Source organism: Caloenas nicobarica, chromosome 35 (genome assembly GCF_036013445.1).
Source record: "Caloenas nicobarica isolate bCalNic1 chromosome 35, bCalNic1.hap1, whole genome shotgun sequence".
NCBI classification, from domain to species: Eukaryota; Metazoa; Chordata; class Aves; order Columbiformes; family Columbidae; genus Caloenas; species Caloenas nicobarica.
The window spans coordinates 881,733-898,775 of record NC_088279.1 but is presented as its reverse complement, the minus strand read 5'-3'; the positions used below and the strand labels follow the sequence as shown (position 1 = coordinate 898,775).

At 46.5% G+C, this 17,043-nt stretch overlaps 2 protein-coding genes across 2 annotated transcripts; one reads left to right on the top strand and one right to left on the bottom strand.

The window, feature by feature from the left end:
* Positions 1 to 1,027: 1,027 nt before the first annotated feature.
* LOC136000811 (E3 ubiquitin-protein ligase TRIM7-like) lies at positions 1,028 to 8,742 on the top strand. The gene is made up of 9 exons (XM_065654799.1): positions 1,028 to 1,107; positions 1,548 to 1,643; positions 1,740 to 2,206; positions 3,347 to 3,442; positions 3,699 to 3,929; positions 4,008 to 4,030; positions 6,138 to 6,253; positions 6,436 to 6,465; positions 8,029 to 8,742. Exons 3-9 carry the CDS (start codon positions 1,784 to 1,786, stop codon positions 8,541 to 8,543), a joined length of 1,434 nt encoding a protein of 477 aa, XP_065510871.1. The 5' UTR covers positions 1,028 to 1,107; positions 1,548 to 1,643; positions 1,740 to 1,783; the 3' UTR covers positions 8,544 to 8,742.
* A 1,082-nt stretch (positions 8,743 to 9,824) lies between these two features.
* On the bottom strand, positions 9,825 to 16,953 carry LOC136000775 (E3 ubiquitin-protein ligase TRIM39-like). The gene is made up of 5 exons (XM_065654732.1): positions 16,894 to 16,953; positions 15,477 to 15,581; positions 13,834 to 13,856; positions 12,504 to 12,619; positions 9,825 to 10,357 (listed from the first exon to the last, which is right to left on the bottom strand). The coding sequence occupies exons 1-5, from the start codon at positions 16,951 to 16,953 to the stop codon at positions 9,825 to 9,827; spliced, it is 837 nt and encodes a 278-aa protein (XP_065510804.1).
* Between the last annotated feature and the right edge of the window lie 90 nt (positions 16,954 to 17,043).

Genomic DNA, 17,043 nt, shown 5'->3' with positions numbered 1-17,043 from the left:
ACCTGTCGCTTTTGGGCTGATTTTCGGCCTTTGGGTTATTTTCGGGCTCGCCCGTTGGCCGTTCCCCTTCCCGCAGGTGCCTTGGGGGCCGCGAGGGGGGTGACCAAGCGAGCGGTGGGGTTTTCCTTTTCCTGCCGAGACACACGAATAAAGATTAAAAATAAAACGGACGGTTTCTTAAAATTTCCCGGCGTTTCACAGACCCACCCGCGGCTTTTTTATCCCCCCCGAAACATACCCAGGCAAATTAAGAAATAGCCCCAAACCTCCCCACGGGCTTCAGCACTCAGAAAACAGTTTCGTTCTTCGTTAATAAATGCGCTTTTAATTTATCGATTGGATTAACTAATTGCCTAAACAAGCCCCCCCGCCACGAATAAGTTTCCCTTCTTGAAGTTAAACCACCGAGACTCTCCCTCGCTGCTCATTTCACCTCTTTATTATTAAATATACCCAACCGCCGGCTAACGAAGCGACGCGTTTTCTGAGAAATTCAGCAAATAACGCGCCCGCCGTTACTTGTTCACCAGCGGGTTTTTTTTTGGGGGGGGGTTGTGATTTTCCGGTGCTGAGCTGCACACAAATACTCAGACCGAAACCTGTGGGACGGTTTCACGCTCGGGGCACTTTTTTTTTTTATTTTTAGTTAAGCTTGTTTTCCTCAATATCAAATCGTCATATTTAAATTCTGATATTTAAACCTTAAGGCAAAACTCGCTCCGGGCTCGGTTTGATTTTGCGGATAATCCGGCTCAGCTCCTCAAGGTGGGTTTGGGGCATTTGGTTTTTTACGACTGTGCAATAAATGAGACGAGCTTAAAATAATGACGCCGCTCTCCAAACGAGCCCTTAATTAGCGACGGGGACCGTCAACGAGCGCGGTCGCAAGGGGGAGCGTGAGGCTCAGCTTTGACGGAGGGGGCGACGTTTGCGAGAGGAAAAAAAATGAAATTAATATTTTTTCCGCGGGATTCTGCCTAGAGGCTTCGAGGCACGAACACGGTCGATTTAATTAGATTTAAAACGTCATTAAAGGAGTTCAAGGCCTTTCCCGGGGGGACGCCAGGGGCAAGTTCGGACGTCGCCAGCAGCAAATAAAGGGACGAGGTCGGTTTTGGCTGGAGCGTCCAACTCCTTTTAAGCTGGAGATGGGATCCCCGAGGTGCTGACGTCTAGAAAAAAAATAGAGGGAAAAAAGAGAAATACCGGCCTGATAAATGAGGATTTGGGAGTCGCTCCTGATTTGCAAGGAGGCGGGAGCAGTTCAAGGCCGCGGGGACACGATGGGGGCGACTTCGTCCCATTTCTCGCCTTCTTTTTCTGCTTTTTGCCCTTCCCCACCAGTCCGGGGGCACCAGGAGCTGGTCAAAACCGCCAGTTTTCGGGTACAGGCGCCAACGTGCGGGGTGGAATTTACCAAATATTTATTTCAATTTAATGCTTAAAGCTCAGGCTCTTTCCAGACTAAGAGGCTCACAAGGAGAAGCACAATCTCCAAAGACATCAGCTTTTTATTTTTATTTTTAATATTTTTTTTTCCCCCTCAGGGACAAATCCAGGAGCGTGTGCAAGGACTGAAGGACGACAGGGACAAACTCCTGGGGCTCCGAGAGGCTGAAATGAGGAGAAGCTGGGAATATTTGGTAAATCCCACCCCGCCTCCTCTCTGCCTTCCCCATCCCCCAGCAAAAACCCTCAGGAAGGGGAAACGCCTTTTTTGGGTTTTTTTTTTTCCGCAGGAAAATGAAAGTGGCGGCGGCCGCCGACTCGTCTCGGGGGCTCCATGTCGAGCCTCCCCGGCGAGGCTTCGTGCCCCATCTGCCTGGAGTTTTTCCGCGACCCCGTGTCCATCCACTGCGGCCACCACTTCTGCCGGGTCTGCATCACCCGCTGCTGGGAATGGTCCACGGGGGGTTTCTCCTGCCCGCGGTGCCACCGCGCGGCAGCCGACAAAAACCTGCGGCCCAGCCCGGAGCTGGCGCGGCTGCTGGAAATCGCCAAGAGGTTGAGCGCGGAGGCGGCCGGAGGGCGGATGGAGGAGGAGGAGGAGGAGGAGGACGGGGAGGAAGGGTGCGAGAAGCACCGCGAGCCGCTGAGCTTCTTCTGCAAGGACGACGGCGTCGGCGTCTGCGCCGTGTGCCGCGAGTCGCGGGCGCATCGCTCGCACGCCGTGCTGCCCGTGCAGGACGCTCTCCAGGAATACGAGGTAAAAAAGATGCTTTTCTTTTCCTCTTTTTTTTTTTTTTTTTTTCCCCTGTCCAGACCGTTTTTCCCATCTTCCTCGAAAATAAGACCTTCCCTGAAAATAAGACCTTCCCCGAAAATAAGACCTTCCCCCAAAAATAAGCCCTACCGCAAAAATAAGACCGTCCCTGAAAATAAGACCTCCCCCGAAAATAAGCCCTATCTCGAAAAGAAGCCCTTCCTGTAAAATAAGCCCTACGTCGAAAATAAGCCCTTTCCCGAAAATAAGCCCTTCCCCTAAAATAAGCCCTACGTCGACAATAAGCCCTACGTCGAAAATAAGCCCTACGTCGAAAATAAGCCCTTTCCCAAAAATAAGCCCTACCTCAAAAACAAGCCATACCTGGAAAATAATCCCTATCTCAAAAATAAACTCTTCCCCGAAAATAAGCCCTACCTAAAAAATAAGCCCTACCTTGAAAATAAGCCCTTCCCAGAAAGTAAGCCCTACCTCGAAAATAAGCCCTTCCTCAAAAATAAGCCCTATCTCAAAAATAAGCCCTACCACGAAAGTAAGCCCTACCTCGAAAATAAGCCCTTCCCCAAAAATAAGCCCTACCTCAAAAATAAGCCCTACCATGAAAGTAAGCCCTACCTCGAAAATAAGCTCTTCCCCAAGAATAAGCCCTACCTCGAAAATAAGCCCTCGCGTGATTTTTTAGGATGCTGGAAATATTAAGCCCTACTCCAAAAATAAGCCCTAGTTACAGTTTATTAAAAAAGCCAATTTAAATAGCGTCCAGGCAGGTCCACCCATGAAAAAGTAAAATTAAATGGCAATAGAATGTATTTGAATAAATGTTGATTTTTGTTCGCGAATGGAGCTGCCAATCCTAAGATGCTCTTTCAACCAGCGGGAACAGAGGTCAGTTAAATAAATATCGGTATTTTCTTGCTGCCTCAGCGAGTTAAATCAGCTCAGAGAAAGGATCCAGCGCAGGGGAGCGCTGGTGCAAAAAAACTTTTCCACGCCGTGGCTTTTATTTCAATTTAATGCTTAAGCTCAGGATCTTTCCAGACTAAGAGGCTCACAAGGAGAAGCACAATCTCCAAAGACATCAGCTTTTTATTTTTATTTTTAATATTTTTTTTTCCCCCTCAGGGACAAATCCAGGAGCGTCTGCAAGGACTGAAGGACGACAGGGACAAACTCCTGGGGCTTCGAGAGGCTGAAATGAGGAGAAGCTGGGAATATTTGGTAAATCCATTTTTTCGGAGGAGGCGTCTAGACGCCTTTCTTCGGCTTTAGGCGAGACGCTGGGTGGGAGATCGCCCTGCTCTTGCCTTTCCAAACCCAAAACCGCTCGAATTTTCACCGCGTTCCGGGAAAAAAAAAAAAATCAAGCGGAGCCTGAAGCCCCACCTGGGATTTGATCGCTGGATGCAAAGCGAATATATTAATATATATAAAGGATATAGGATGGTTGAGACTTCCTTGTGTCCCCCCCGCGCAGCAGAAGACCGAAGCCGAGCGGCGAAGGGTTTTCTCCATGTTCGACGGGTTGCGCGTCTTCTTGGAGGACGTCGCCCACCGTCTGCTGGCCCGGCTGGGCGACCTGGAGCGGGACGCGGAGAAAACGCAGGAGGAAAACGTCACCGGGCTGACCGAGGGGATCTCGCGCCTGGACGCCGTCATCCGGGAGCTGGAGGACAAGCGGCGGCAGCCGGCGAGCGCGTCGCTGCAGGTGAGGGGCGAGGGGGACGAGGCCCCGTCGGCGCCGCGACCCGTGCGCTGATTTTCCTCTTCCGTCTCTTCCTTCCAGGACATCAGAGGCACCTTGAGCAGGTACGGGGGCTTCCCCAGCTCCTCCTCCCTCCCCAGGCTGCGGAGGGACGTTGGACCTTGTGTTGGACGGGACGAACCCGGGGAAAAACTTCACAAAGCCTCCCCCGGGGAGTCAAATATTTCGGCTTTGTGGGCAAAGGTGTCTCAACTCCGAAAATAAGCCCTACCTTGAAAATAAGCCCCTCCCCGAAAATAAGCCCTACCCCGAAAATAAGCCCTACCTCGAAAATAAGCCCTTCCTAAAAAATAAGCCCTTCCCCGAAAATAAGCCCTACCTTGAAAATAAGCCCTTCTCCTAAAATAAGCCCTACCACGAAAGTAAGCCCTACCTCGAAAGTAAGCCCTACCTCGAAAATAAGCCCTACCTCGAAAATAAGCCCTTCCTCGAAAATAAGCCCTACCTCGGAAATAAGCCCTTCCCCAAAAATAAGCCCTTCCTAAAAAATAAGCCCTTCCCCGAAAATAAGCCCTACCTCGAAAGTAAGCCCTACCTCGAAAATAAGCCCTTCCCCGAAAATAAGCCCTATCTCGAAAATAAGCCCTACCTCAAAAATAAGGCCTTCCCCAAAAATAAGCCCTTACCAAAAAATAAGCCCTTCCCCGAAAATAAGCCCTACCTCGAAAATAAGCCCTTCCCCAAAAATAAGCCCTTTCTAAAAAATAAGGCCTTCCCCGAAAATAAGCCCTACCTCGAAAATAAGCCCTTCCTCAAAAATAAGCCCTTCCCTGAAAATAAGCCCTACCTCGAAAGTAAGCCCTACCTCAAAAATAAGCCCTTCCCTGAAAATAAGCCCTACCTCGAAAGCAAGCCCTACCTTGAAAATAAGCCCTTCCCCGAAAATAAGCCCTTCCTAAAAAATAAGCCCTTCCCCGAAAATAAGCCCTACCTCGAAAATAAGCCCTCCCCAAAAATAAGCCCTTCCTAAAAAATAAGCCCTTCCCCGAAAATAAGCCCTATCTCGAAAATAAGCCCTTTCCCGAAAATAAGCCCTTCCTAAAAAATAAGCCCTTCCTAAAAAATAAGCCCTACCTCGAAAGTAAGCCCTACCTCGAAAATAAGCCCTACCTCGAAAGTAAGCCCTTCCCCGAAAATAAGCCCTACCTTGAAAATAAGCCCTTCTCCTAAAATAAGCCCTACCACGAAAGTAAGCCCTACCTCGAAAGTAAGTCCTACCTCGAAAATAAGCCCTACCTCGAAAATAAGCCCTTCCTCGAAAATAAGCCCTACCTCGGAAATAAGCCCTTCCCCAAAAATAAGCCCTTCCTAAAAAATAAGCCCTTCCCCGAAAATAAGCCCTACCTCGAAAGTAAGCCCTACCTCGAAAATAAGCCCTTCCCCGAAAATAAGCCCTATCTCGAAAATAAGCCCTACCTCAAAAATAAGGCCTTCCCCAAAAATAAGCCCTTCCCAAAAAATAAGCCCTTCCCCGAAAATAAGCCCTACCTCGAAAATAAGCCCTTCCTCAAAAATAAGCCCTACCTTGAAAATAAGCCCTTCCCCAAAAATAAGCCCTTCCTAAAAAATAAGCCCTTCCCCGAAAATAAGCCCTACCTCGAAAGTAAGCCCTTCCTCAAAAATAAGCCCTTCCCTGAAAATAAGCCCTACCTCGAAAGTAAGCCCTACCTCGAAAATAAGCCCTTCCCCAAAAATAAGCCCTTCCTCGAAAATAAGCCCTACCTCGAAAATAAGCCCTTCCTCAAAAATAAGCCCTTCCCTGAAAATAAGCCCTACCTCGAAAGCAAGCCCTACCTTGAAAATAAGCCCTTCCCCGAAAATAAGCCCTACCTCGAAAATAAGCCCTCCCCCAAAAATAAGCCCTTCCTAAAAAATAAGCCCTTCCCCAAAAATAAGCCCTATCATGAAAATAAGCCCTTTCCCGAAAATAAGCCCTTCCTAAAAAATAAGCCCTTCCTAAAAAATAAGCCCTACCTCGAAAGTAAGCCCTACCTCGAAAATAAGCCCTACCTCGAAAGTAAGCCCTTCCCCGAAAATAAGCCCTTCCCCAACCTATTAAAACCTTCGCCCGCTCTTCCGACGCGCACCGCGGATTTCTCGGTGTCTCTCGAGACGACGCGTCCTCGGCCGTTTGCTCTTGTTCTCCTCCAGGTGCGAAAAGGAAAATTTCCAGCAGCCCCCGTTGCTCCTCCCGGAGCTGGAAAAGAAAATCGGTCACTTCAGGGAGAAAAATGTTGCTCTGGAGGAGACTTTGAGGGGCTTCCAAGGTATCGGGCGTGGGGAGACGGAGCAAGACCTGTGCCAGCATAAATTATATTTATTTACTTAGAATATAAATTGCGTTTTATTGTGATGAACATCACCCGTGGCAGAGCGACCTCGCTGTTTTCATGCCCGTGCCGATAGCTGCGTGTAACATCAATTTATGTCTCTTTTCTCCCCTTTTTAGACGTCCTGATGTTTGAGCTGCCTGAAAAGAGTAAGTCCAGGCCTCCGGGAGGTGGGAAGGTCCAAGGGAAGGTTGAGCCCAGCCTGGGGTGGGCCATGAGCTGGAGATGCAAAGAACACCAAAAAGAGGCAGGGAATTCTCACCATAACGTGTTGGTGGATTAATTTATTTCAATGTGTCGGGGAATCAATGATCTTGAGGGGTTATGGTTGGACTTGATGATCTCAAGGAGTTATGGTTGGACTCAATGATCTTGAGGGGTTGTGGTTGGACTCAATCTTGAGGGGTTATGGTTGGACTCATTGATCTGGAGGGGTTATGGTTGGTCTTGATGATCTTGAGGGGTTGTGGTTGGACTTGATGATCTTGAGGGGTTATGGTTGGACTCAATCTTGAGGGGTTATGGTTGGACTTGATGATCTTAAGGAGTTATGGTTGGTCTTGATGATCTGGAGGGGTTATGGATGGACTTGTTGATCTTGAGGGGTTGTGGTTGGACTCAGTCTTGAGGGGTTGTGGTTGGACTCATTGATCTTGAGGGGTTATGGTTGGTCTTGATGACCTTGAGGGGTTATGGTTGGACTTGACGACTTTGAGGGGTTATGGTTGGACTCGATGATCTTGAGTGGTTGTGGTTGGACTCGATGATCTTGAGGGGTTATGGTTGGACTCAATCTTGAGGGGTTATGGTTGGACTTGATGATCTTAAGGAGTTATGGTTGGTCTTGATGATCTTGAGGGGTTATGGTTGGACTTGATGATCTCAAGGAGTTATGGTTGGACTCAATGATCTTGAGGGGTTGTGGTTGGACTCGATGATCTTGAGGGGTTATAGTTGGACTCAGTCTTGAGGGGTTGTGGTTGGTCTTGATGATCTTAAGGAGTTATGGTTGGTCTTGATGATCTTGAGGGGTTATGGTTGGACTTGATGATCTCAAGGAGTTATGGTTGGACTCGATGATCTTGAGGGGTTGTGGTTGGACTCAATCTTGAGGGGTTGTGGTTGGACTCATTGATCTTGAGGGGTTATGGTTGGTCTTGATGATCTTGAGGGGTTATGGTTGGACTTGACGACTTTGAGGGGTTATGGTTGGACTCGATGATCTTGAGTGGTTGTGGTTGGTCTTGATGATCTTAAGGAGTTATGGTTGGTCTTGATGATCTTGAGGGGTTGTGGTTGGACTCAATCTTGAGGGGTTATGGTTGGACTCAATCTTGAGGGGTTGTGGTTGGACTCGATGATCTTGAGGGGTTGTGGTTGGACCCAATCTTGAGGGGTTGTGGTTGGTCTTGATGATCTTAAGGAGTTATGGTTGGTCTTGATGATCTTGAGGGGTTATGGTTGGACTTGATGATCTTAAGGAGTTATGGTTGGTCTTGATGATCTTGAGGGGTTGTGGTTGGACTCGATGACCTTGAGGGTCTCTTCCAGCCAAAACAATTTGCCGATTCTACGATTTTTTGGCACAAAACGGGGGCTCTCCTGCTCATCTGCCTGAGGGCTCCTTCTCTCGCTCCCTTGGGAACGTCCTCCTGGGTCGGCTGCGGCAGAGGTTTGGTCTCCTCCGACGTTCTGCTCTCCGTCCCTCGCAGTGACGGTGACGCTGGATCCGTCCACGGCCCATCCCCAGCTCGTCGTCTCGGAGGACGGGAGGAGCGTGCGCTGGGAAGACGCCCAGGAGGACCCACCAACCCAAGGGCTGGACACCGACCCCTGCGTGCTCGGCCACCCGGGCGTCACCTCGGGGACGTCCTGCTGGGAGGCGGAGGTGCCACCCAAGGGCTCCTGGGCCGTGGGGGTGGCCAGGGGGTCCTTGAAGAGGAGAGAAGATGCCGCCGTGAACCCCGACGTAGACCTTTGGTCCATGGGTCTTTGTCAGGGCCAGTTTTGGGCTCTCACCTCCCTTGAGCGCGTCCCGCTCCACCACGTCGAGGTCCCCAGGAGGGTCCGGGTGACCCTGGACTACGACAAGGGCCAAGTGGCGTTTTTCGACGCCGAGAAGAGGGCGCTGATCTTCGCCTTCCCGGCGGCCTCGTTCGACGGGGAGAAGGTCCATCCCTGGTTCCTGGTGTGGAGCGAGGGCTCCCAGATCACCCTGTGCCCCTGAAGATCCTCCCTCCTCGCCCAAACGCCGGTTTTACACCCAAAACATACCCGTTTCCAGCGCTTCGGGGTCTTCCACCCGCTAAGGTCCTCATTGCCTTTCCAACCTCTCTTTCCATCCTCCGCGACGGGAAAGGCTTGAAAATCTCCACGCGTTGGCGTCCCACGTGGTTGTCCCCAAATCGGAGCCACGTCTGCCCCATCCCGCACCAGCCCGGCCGCTCCTCTCTCTCTTACGTTTCGTTTTTTTGGGGTGAAATAAAAAAGGTTTTCACGCCGTAACGTTCTTCTCCGTCCGGTTCTTCGTTGCTCCCAGACGTCGGGTTCAAGGCGGGGGAGCTGGAGTTTTGGTGAACTGAATTCCTGGTTTCTGCGCCCAAAAAGGCTCACGAGCCCCGTGCGGGCGGCCCAGGGACGTCCCAACCGGAGGGAAGGACGCAGAAGGATAAAAAACCCACTTTTAAAAAAAATTTTTAAATTATTATTATTAACGATGTACATCGTCAAGGCAAACCTTGGGGAAAATTTGCTTTTCCGCCACCATCACGCTGATTCTCAATTTTTATATTATTTTTTTCTCCTTTTCCCACCAATTTCCACATCTTGGGGAAAATTTTTCTTTCCACCACCATCACGCTGATTCTCAATTTTTATATTATTTTTTTCTCCTTTTCCCACCAACTTCCACATCTTGGGGAAAATTTGCTTTTCCACCACCATCACACTGATTCTCAATTTTTATATTGTTTTTTTTCTCCTTTTCCCACCAATTTCCACGCCTTGCAGAAAATTTGCCTTTCCACCACCATCACACTGATTCTTAATTTTTATATTGTTTTTTTTCTCCTTTTCCCACCAATTTCCACGTCTTGGGGAAAATTTTTCTTTCCACCACCATCACACTGCTTCTCAGTTTTTATATTGTTTTTTTCTTCATTTTCCCACCAATTGCCACATCTTGGGGAAAAATTTCTTTTCCACCACCGCCACACTGATTCTTAATTTTTATTATTATTTTTTTTTTTCTCCTTTTCCCACCGATTTCCACGTCCACATCCTGGGGTCCCGTCCTTTTGCCTCGTTTTTCTCAGGCTTCTCTCTTCTTCCTTCGCGTCAACCCCTTCCCGGTTTCACGGGAAAGGAGGAAACGCAAAAAAAACCAACCCAAAACAAACCAAAATCGCCGTTTTTTTCCCCGCCCCCCAGCACCCCAGGGGCAGCGCGGGGGGCACGCCGGCGTCCCCAAGGTTGTGTAAAATTGGAGGGCGCGTCGCGCCGCCGCGTCTCAGGGACACAACCTGAGCTGCGACCGGGCGCCCACCACCCAAAGCCACGGGCGGACCCGCTCCCCGGCGAAGGGGGCGCGCGAAAAGATGAAGATGAGCCCCCCGCCGTCGGCGTCGAAGAACGCCACCGTGCCCCCCGCGTAGTCCAGGTGGACGCTGACCCGCCGCGGCACCCAACGCCGGGGCAGGGGCGTCACTTTCGGGGTGGTGAGCGCCCGGATCTGCCCGCCCCACTTCTCCACTCCCCAAATCCCGCCTTGGGGACACGGGCTGAGGCGCCCCTTACGCCGCACGGACTCGCGGGCCACCCCCACGGCCCAGTCGCCCCCGTCGCCCACGTCCACGGCCCAGCAGTGGCGGCCGGAGGCGAAGGCCGGGCGGCCCAGGACGAAGGGCCAGTAGTCGAAGCGCTGCGGGTGGTCGGGGGGATCCTGTCTGGGTTGCCAAGCGGCCCCGCGTCTCCTCACGCTCTTGCGGTCGTCGGACAGGAGGAGGTCGGGGTGGGCCGTGTCGGGGTCCAGGGTGACGACGGCTGGTTGGGGGGCAGGGGGGGGGAACACGGGGGTGTGAGGAGGAGGTTCGGGCGTCCCCGGGGATGTTTGGGGGGCGGGGGGGGTGGGTTGGAGGGGGCAGGGGGACACGTGTGAGGGGGGAATGTGGCCCAAGGTGGGAGCGTCGCTGAGGAGGGGAAGGGCGGTGGGTGTGGGGCACAAAAGGTGGTTTTAAGCAAGGAAAAAAAAAAGGACGGGGCGGGGGGGGGAGAAAGAAGAGAGAAAAAGGGGGGGAAGAGAGGGGGGAAAGGGGGGGAGAAGGGGAGGAAATAGGGGGGGAAATAAGGGAGGAAATAGGGGGGGAAAGGGGAGAAACGAGGGGGAAATGGGGGGGAAATGGGGGGAAATGGGGGGGAAAGGAAAAAGGAAGAAAAAAGGGAAAAGGAAGAGAAAGGGGAAAAGGAAGAGAAAGGGGAAAAGAAAAAGGATAAAAGGAAAAAGGGGAAAATGGAAAGAGGAAAAAGGAAAGAGGAGAAAGGGAAGGGAAGAAAAAGAAGGAGAAAGAAGGAGAAAGAAGAGAGAAGAAGAAAGAAGAGAGAAAAAAGAAGAGAGAGAGAGAAAAGGTAGAAAAAGAAAAGATAGAAAAAGAAAAGATAGAAAAAGAAAAGATAGAAAAAGAAAAGAGGAAAAAGAAAAGATAGAAAAAGAAAAGAGGAAAAAGAAAAGAGGGAAAAAAGGAGGAAAAAAGGAGGAAAAAAGGAGGAAAAAAGGAGGAAAAAAGGAGGAAAAAAGGAGGAAAAAAGGAGGAAAAAAGGAGGAAAAAAGAGGAAAAAAGGAGGAAAAAAGAGGAAAAAGAGGAAAGGGAAGAAAGAAGCCCAGTAATCACACCAGACTCCTGCACAAATCCCTGCAGATTTGCGGCTCCATCCAACCAAAAATAGACGCCGAGGGCAGGAAAAAAAAAAAGAAAACGAAGGAAAGCGACACGTGGGATGTAAACCAGGAAAGTCTGGAGCAGGTCGGCAACAACAGGACAAGACCAGACCGGTTGAATTCGAATAATCGAGTAATTCAATTTGAATAATCGAATGATCGAATTCGAATAATTGAATTTGAATAATCGAGTCATTCAATTTGAATAATCGAATGATCGTATTCGAATAATTGAATTTGAATAATTGAGTAATTCAATTTGAATAATTGAATGATCGAATTCGAATAATTGAATTTGAATAATCGAGTAATTCAGTTTGAATAATCGAATGATCGAATAATTGAATTTGAATAATCAAGTAATTCAATTTGAATAATCGAATGATCGAAATCGAATAATTGAATTTGAATAATCAAGTAATTCAATTTGAATAATCGAATGATCGAAATCGAATAATTGAATTTGGATAATCGAGTAATTCAATTTGAATAATCGAATGATCGAATTCGAATAATTGAATTTGGATAATCGAGTAATTCAATTTGAATAATCGAATGATCGAATTCGAATAATTGAATTTGGATAATCGAGTAATTCAATTTGAATAATCGAATGATCGAATTCGAATAATCGAATTTGAATAATCGAGTAATTCAATTTGAATAATCGAATGATCGAATGATCGAATTTGAATAATCGAGTAATTCAATTTGAATAATTGAATGATCGAATGATCGAATAATTGAATTTGAATAATCAAGTAATTCAATTTGAATAATCGAATGATTGAATAATTGAATCTGAATAATCGAATTTGAATAATCGAGTAATTCAATTTGAATAATCGAATGATCGAAATCGAATAATTGAATTTGAATAATCGAATGATCGAATTCGAATAATTGAATTTGAATAATCGAATGATCGAATTCGAATAATTGAATTTGAATAATCGAATGATCGAATTTGAATAATCGAATAATCGAAATCGAATAATTGAATTTGAATAATCGAATGATCGAATTCGAATAATTGAATTTGAATAATCGAGTAATTCAGTTTGAATAATCGAATGATCGAATTCGAATAATTGAATTTGAATAATCGGTTTCCGTATTTGTTTCATGGCAGTATTTGGGTTTCTGCTCTGCCCTGGGGCGGGTTTTCCTCCAGCTGCGGGGCTGGGAAAACTCGTCGGGTTGCAAAACGTGTTTAATTATGGTTTGTTTTCCTCCTCAAGCCCTTCTCGGTACCTCGGAGCTTCCTTAGAGTTTCCTTCAGGGCGCCGCCGCGCCACGAAAAGTGAGAAACTCGCTCTTCCGACCCGGGAGAAACACCCGACGGCGGCTGGGAACTCGCTTTCCCACACCTGGAAAAATTAGAAAAAAAATTAAAATTTAAAAAAAAAAAAAAAAAAATCGGAGTGATTGTCATCATTTCAGGAAATCTGGTGCGGCCAGAAATGATTCGATGGTATTGCTGGAATTTTGTTTGGTGGGGCTTTTTTAATCTCACCCCCTTGGCAACGCAAACCTCAAGGGAAGTAAAGGCCACATTTCCCTGTTGGATTTAATTTTATTTAAATTTTACTTTACTTTACTTTTATTTTGCTTTACTTCTATTTTGCTTTACTTCTATTTTGCTTTACTTTTATTTTGCTTTACTTTTATTTTACTTTTACTTTACTTTTATTTTACTTTGCTTTACTTTTATTTTGCTTTACGTTACTTTTATTTTACTTTACTTTTATTTTACTTTACTTTTACTTTACTTTACTTTTACTTTACTTTACTTTTACTTTACTTTTACTTTTATTTTGCTTTTACTTTACTTTTATTTTACTTTACTTTTATTTTACTTCACTTTTATTTTGCTTTACTTTTATTTTACTTCACTTTTATTTTGCTTTACTTTTATTTTACTTTTTTATTTTATTTTACTTTACTTTTATTTTGCTTTACTTTTATTTTACTTTACTTTTATTTTACTTTACTTTTATTTTATTTTACTTTACTTTTATTTTACTTTACTTTTACTTTGCTTCACTTTTATTTTGCTTCACTTTTATTTTGCTTCACTTTTATTTTGCTTCACTTTTATTTTGCTTTTTTATTTTATTTTGCTTTACTTTACTTTTATTTTGCTTTACTTTTATTTTGCTTTACTTTTATTTTGCTTTACTTTTACTTTACTTTACTTTTATTTTGCTTTACTTTTATTTTGCTTTACTTTTATTTTGCTTTACTTTTATTTTACTTTACTTTTATTTTGCTTTACTTTTATTTTGCTTTACTTTTATTTTACTTCACTTTTATTTTACTTCACTTTTATTTTACTCTACTTTTATTTTTAATTTTATATTTTTTACGGAGACCGCTCTTGCTTGGGCGGGCTGGCCTAGACAAAAGAGCCAAGACCTTGCAGCGAGATTTAAGCCGGGCTTTGCCAACGTGGACGTCATTTTGAGACTAAAACCCCTTCGATTAGCCCAGAAACGATCAAGAGAAGAGACGACGGCGGCACCCAAAACACCCTTCGCCCTTTGGAAAGCTCACGGAACGGCCTTTGGGAGACGCCGCGTACCTGCTGACGGTGTTTTTCGCGTCCTGCGGAAAGAGACAAAGGGAAAAAACGAGGTTTAACGTGAGATTTTTCTCCTCAAATCGCGGCAAGGCCGAGTCTTTGAGCTGGGGATGGGCCCCTTAGTCTCCGCTCAAAGCTGGGCCTAGCGAGGCCTGGACACGTGGGGGGTTGGAAATACCCACGTCTAGAGGGACCCTGAGCCAGGAAACCGCCAAACTCACCAAAAAAAACATGTTTTTTTCACCAAATCCAGAAAAAAATTCATTTATGCTGGTTGCCACTCATCTTTTTACCAGACCGAGATCCCACTGTAGATCCCCAGGGCCTCCGGCAGCGCTAATTGCTGTTAATTACCCTGATTGGCCCCACCTTAGGCCCCACCCAAGCCCCGTCCATCCTCAGGGGCTCCGTTTAAACTCGGGGGCTGCCCTTAAGCTCAGCCTTGGCGTATTTAGTCCTTTCAAGGGATGGACTAAATGGTCATGGAGCCATTTCGGCTGGAAAAGACCCTCAAGATCAAATCGTGGAATTATTTCGGCTGGAAAAGACCCTCAAGATCAAATCGTGGAATTATTTTGGCTGGAAAAGACCCTCAAGATCAAATTGTGGAATTATTTTGGCTGGAAATGACCCTCAAGATCAAATCGTGGAATTATTTTGGCTGGAAAAGACCCTCAAGACCAAATCGTGGAATTATTTTGGCTGGAAAAGACCCTCAAGATCAAATCGTGGAATTATCTTGGCTGGAAAAGACCCTCAAGATCAAATTCTGGAATTATTTTGGCTGGAAAAGACCCTCAAGATCAAATCGTGGAATTATTTCGGCTGGAAAAGACCCTCAAGATCAAATTCTGGAATTATTTTGGCTGGAAAAGACCCTCAAGATCAAATTGTGGAATTATTTTGGCTGGAAAAGACCATCAAGATAAAATTCTGGAATTATTTCGGCTGGAAAAGACCCTCAAGATCAAATCGTGGAATCATTTTGGCTGGAAAAGACCCTCAAGATCAAATTGTGGAATTATTTTGGTTCAAGAGATCTTCAAGATCAAATCGTGGAATTATTTCGGCTGGAAAAGACCCTCAAGATCAAATCGTGGAATTATCTTGGCTGGAAAAGACCCTCAAGATCAAATTGTGGAATTATTTTGGCTGGAAAAGACCCTCAAGATCAAATTGTGGAATTATTTTGGCTGGAAAAGACCCTCAAGATCAAATCGTGGAATTATCTTGGCTGGAAAAGACCCTCAAGATCAAATCGTGGAATTATTTCAGCTGGAAAAGACCCTCAAGACCAAATCGTGGAATTATTTCGGCTGGAAAAGACCCTCAAAATCAAGAGATGAGGCGAAAGCTGATGACACTCAACCCCCCATCCCATGGGGAACCACCGACTCTCGCCATTCCCTGCCAAAAAAAACGATTTAATTCCCTTTTCCCCCCCTCCCCGTCTTTCTAGGCCGCAAATCTCCCCTTCCTCCTCCCCTTGGGTTTTTCTGGTCTAACAACAGCAAGCCAGGCCTAGCAAAGCCCAACTTGCTAAGCCAGTATCTACCCGCTGCGGGGGACGCTCCCTAAAATTTTGCCTTTCAAAAGCTGTAAATTCACCCCCCCGCCACACCCCCGGGATGAATTTTGCTCACTGATTTCTGACTCTTCTCTTCTTGCGCCGGCTGGGAAATCTCACTCGAAATCCTGGCGGCGATTTTCGCCCGTCTCTTCTCGAGTTCATTTTTCAGGTCTTCCAGCTGCGGGAGCAAGGAGAGCTGGAGTTGAGCTTGGTCTGGCAAATCTCGGCTGTCGTACCCCCCTTTTAAGAGAAATAATTAAAAAAAAAAAAAAAAAAAAAGATGGGAAATACCGCGAAGGAATGAATGGAAAGGCGTTTCAGCCATGAACCCCAAATCCCTCCTGATTTTCCTTGGATTCCTGCAGAAATCTGGGGGTGGGGGGGGGGGGATAAAACAACAGCCAAAAAAAATCAAACTGTGTGCAAAAAAAAACCCCAAACTACGCGGAAAAAAAACCCAAACTACGCGAAAAAAAAAAACGCAAACTACGCGAAAAATAACCCAAACTACGCGAAAAAAAGCCAAATTACACAGAAAAACCCCAAACTACGCAGAAAAAAACCCAAACTATGCGGAAAAAAACCCCAAACTACGCGGAAAATAACCAAACTACGCGAAAAATAACCCAAACTACGTGAAAAAACCACCAAACTACGCGAAAAAAACACCAAACTTCGTGGAAAAAAAACCCAAACTACGCGGAAAAAAACCCCAAATTACGCGAAAAAAAACCCAAACTATGCGAAAAAAAACCCAAACTACGCGGAAAAAAAACCCAAACTACGCGGAAAAAAAACCCAAACTACGCGGAAAAAACCCAAACTACGCGGGAAAAACCCCCAAACTACGCGAAAAAAATCCCAAACTACGCGGAAAAAAACCCAAACTACGCGAAAAAAAACCCAAACTACGCAAAAAAAAACCCCAAACTACACGGAAAAAAACCCCAAACTACACAGAAAAAAACCCAAACTACGTGGGAAAAACCCAAACTACGCGAAAAAAAAACCAACACAGGTTTGGGAGGAAAGATGCCGATAAAAGCCACAAATGAACCTGCGCGAGCTCGGGCGGAAATTTGTGACATCCCTGCGCAGCAAAGGAAAATATTCTTTAAAAAAAAAAAAACCAAAAACGACCCAAAAAGCGGCGTTTCGCTGCCCAAGGTCGCGGGGAAGGCGACGCGTACCAGATCCTCCAGTTTTCTGCGCTCCGGGGGGTCGCCGTCCTTCCTCAGAGGACGTTTGTGTCTTCAGAAAGCCGCGAATCCGCCCCAATTTCTTCCGAGGGAGCTGAAAAAACCTGTTGTTTCTTCTCCCTTTGATGGGGGCGGGTTCTCCTCTTCCTGTTCCTTCCCAATCCCAACGCGGTTTGGAGACGCGAGTCTCGTTCCCAGCAAAATATTCCACCCCCCCGGCAAAAAAAACCACTAGGGAAAATCAGTCGGTCGCTCCGAGAACGGAGCCGTTTCCCCAAAAATAAGCCCTACCCCGAAAATAAGCCCTACCCCGAAAATAAGCCCTACCCCGAAAATAAGCCCTAGCGGCATTTTTCAGGTCTTTGAGGGCGCTTGGAGTATAAGCCCTACTCCAAAAATAAGCCCTCGTTGCGGTTCATGAAAAAAGCCGATTTAAATAGC

What these genes read in the sequence shown, in the direction of transcription:
- LOC136000775 (XM_065654732.1), bottom strand. Translation starts at nt 16,953, where the DNA reads ATGCCGCTAGGGCTTATTTTCGGGGTAGGGCTTATTTTCGGGGTAGGG. An exon ending in GGGTAGGGCTTATTTTCGGG is followed by an intron (nt 15,582 to 16,893) that starts GTAGGGCTTATT and finishes TTGCTCCCGCAG; the next exon opens with CTGGAAGACCTGAAAAATGA. An exon ending in AAGAGAAGAGTCAGAAATCA is followed by an intron (nt 13,857 to 15,476) that starts GTGAGCAAAATT and finishes CTCTTTCCGCAG; the next exon opens with GACGCGAAAAACACCGTCAG.
- LOC136000811 (XM_065654799.1), top strand. Translation starts at nt 1,784, where the DNA reads ATGTCGAGCCTCCCCGGCGAGGCTTCGTGCCCCATCTGCCTGGAGTTT. An exon ending in ACGCTCTCCAGGAATACGAG is followed by an intron (nt 2,207 to 3,346) that starts GTAAAAAAGATG and finishes TTTCCCCCTCAG; the next exon opens with GGACAAATCCAGGAGCGTCT. An exon ending in GTTTGAGCTGCCTGAAAAGA is followed by an intron (nt 6,466 to 8,028) that starts GTAAGTCCAGGC and finishes CGTCCCTCGCAG; the next exon opens with TGACGGTGACGCTGGATCCG.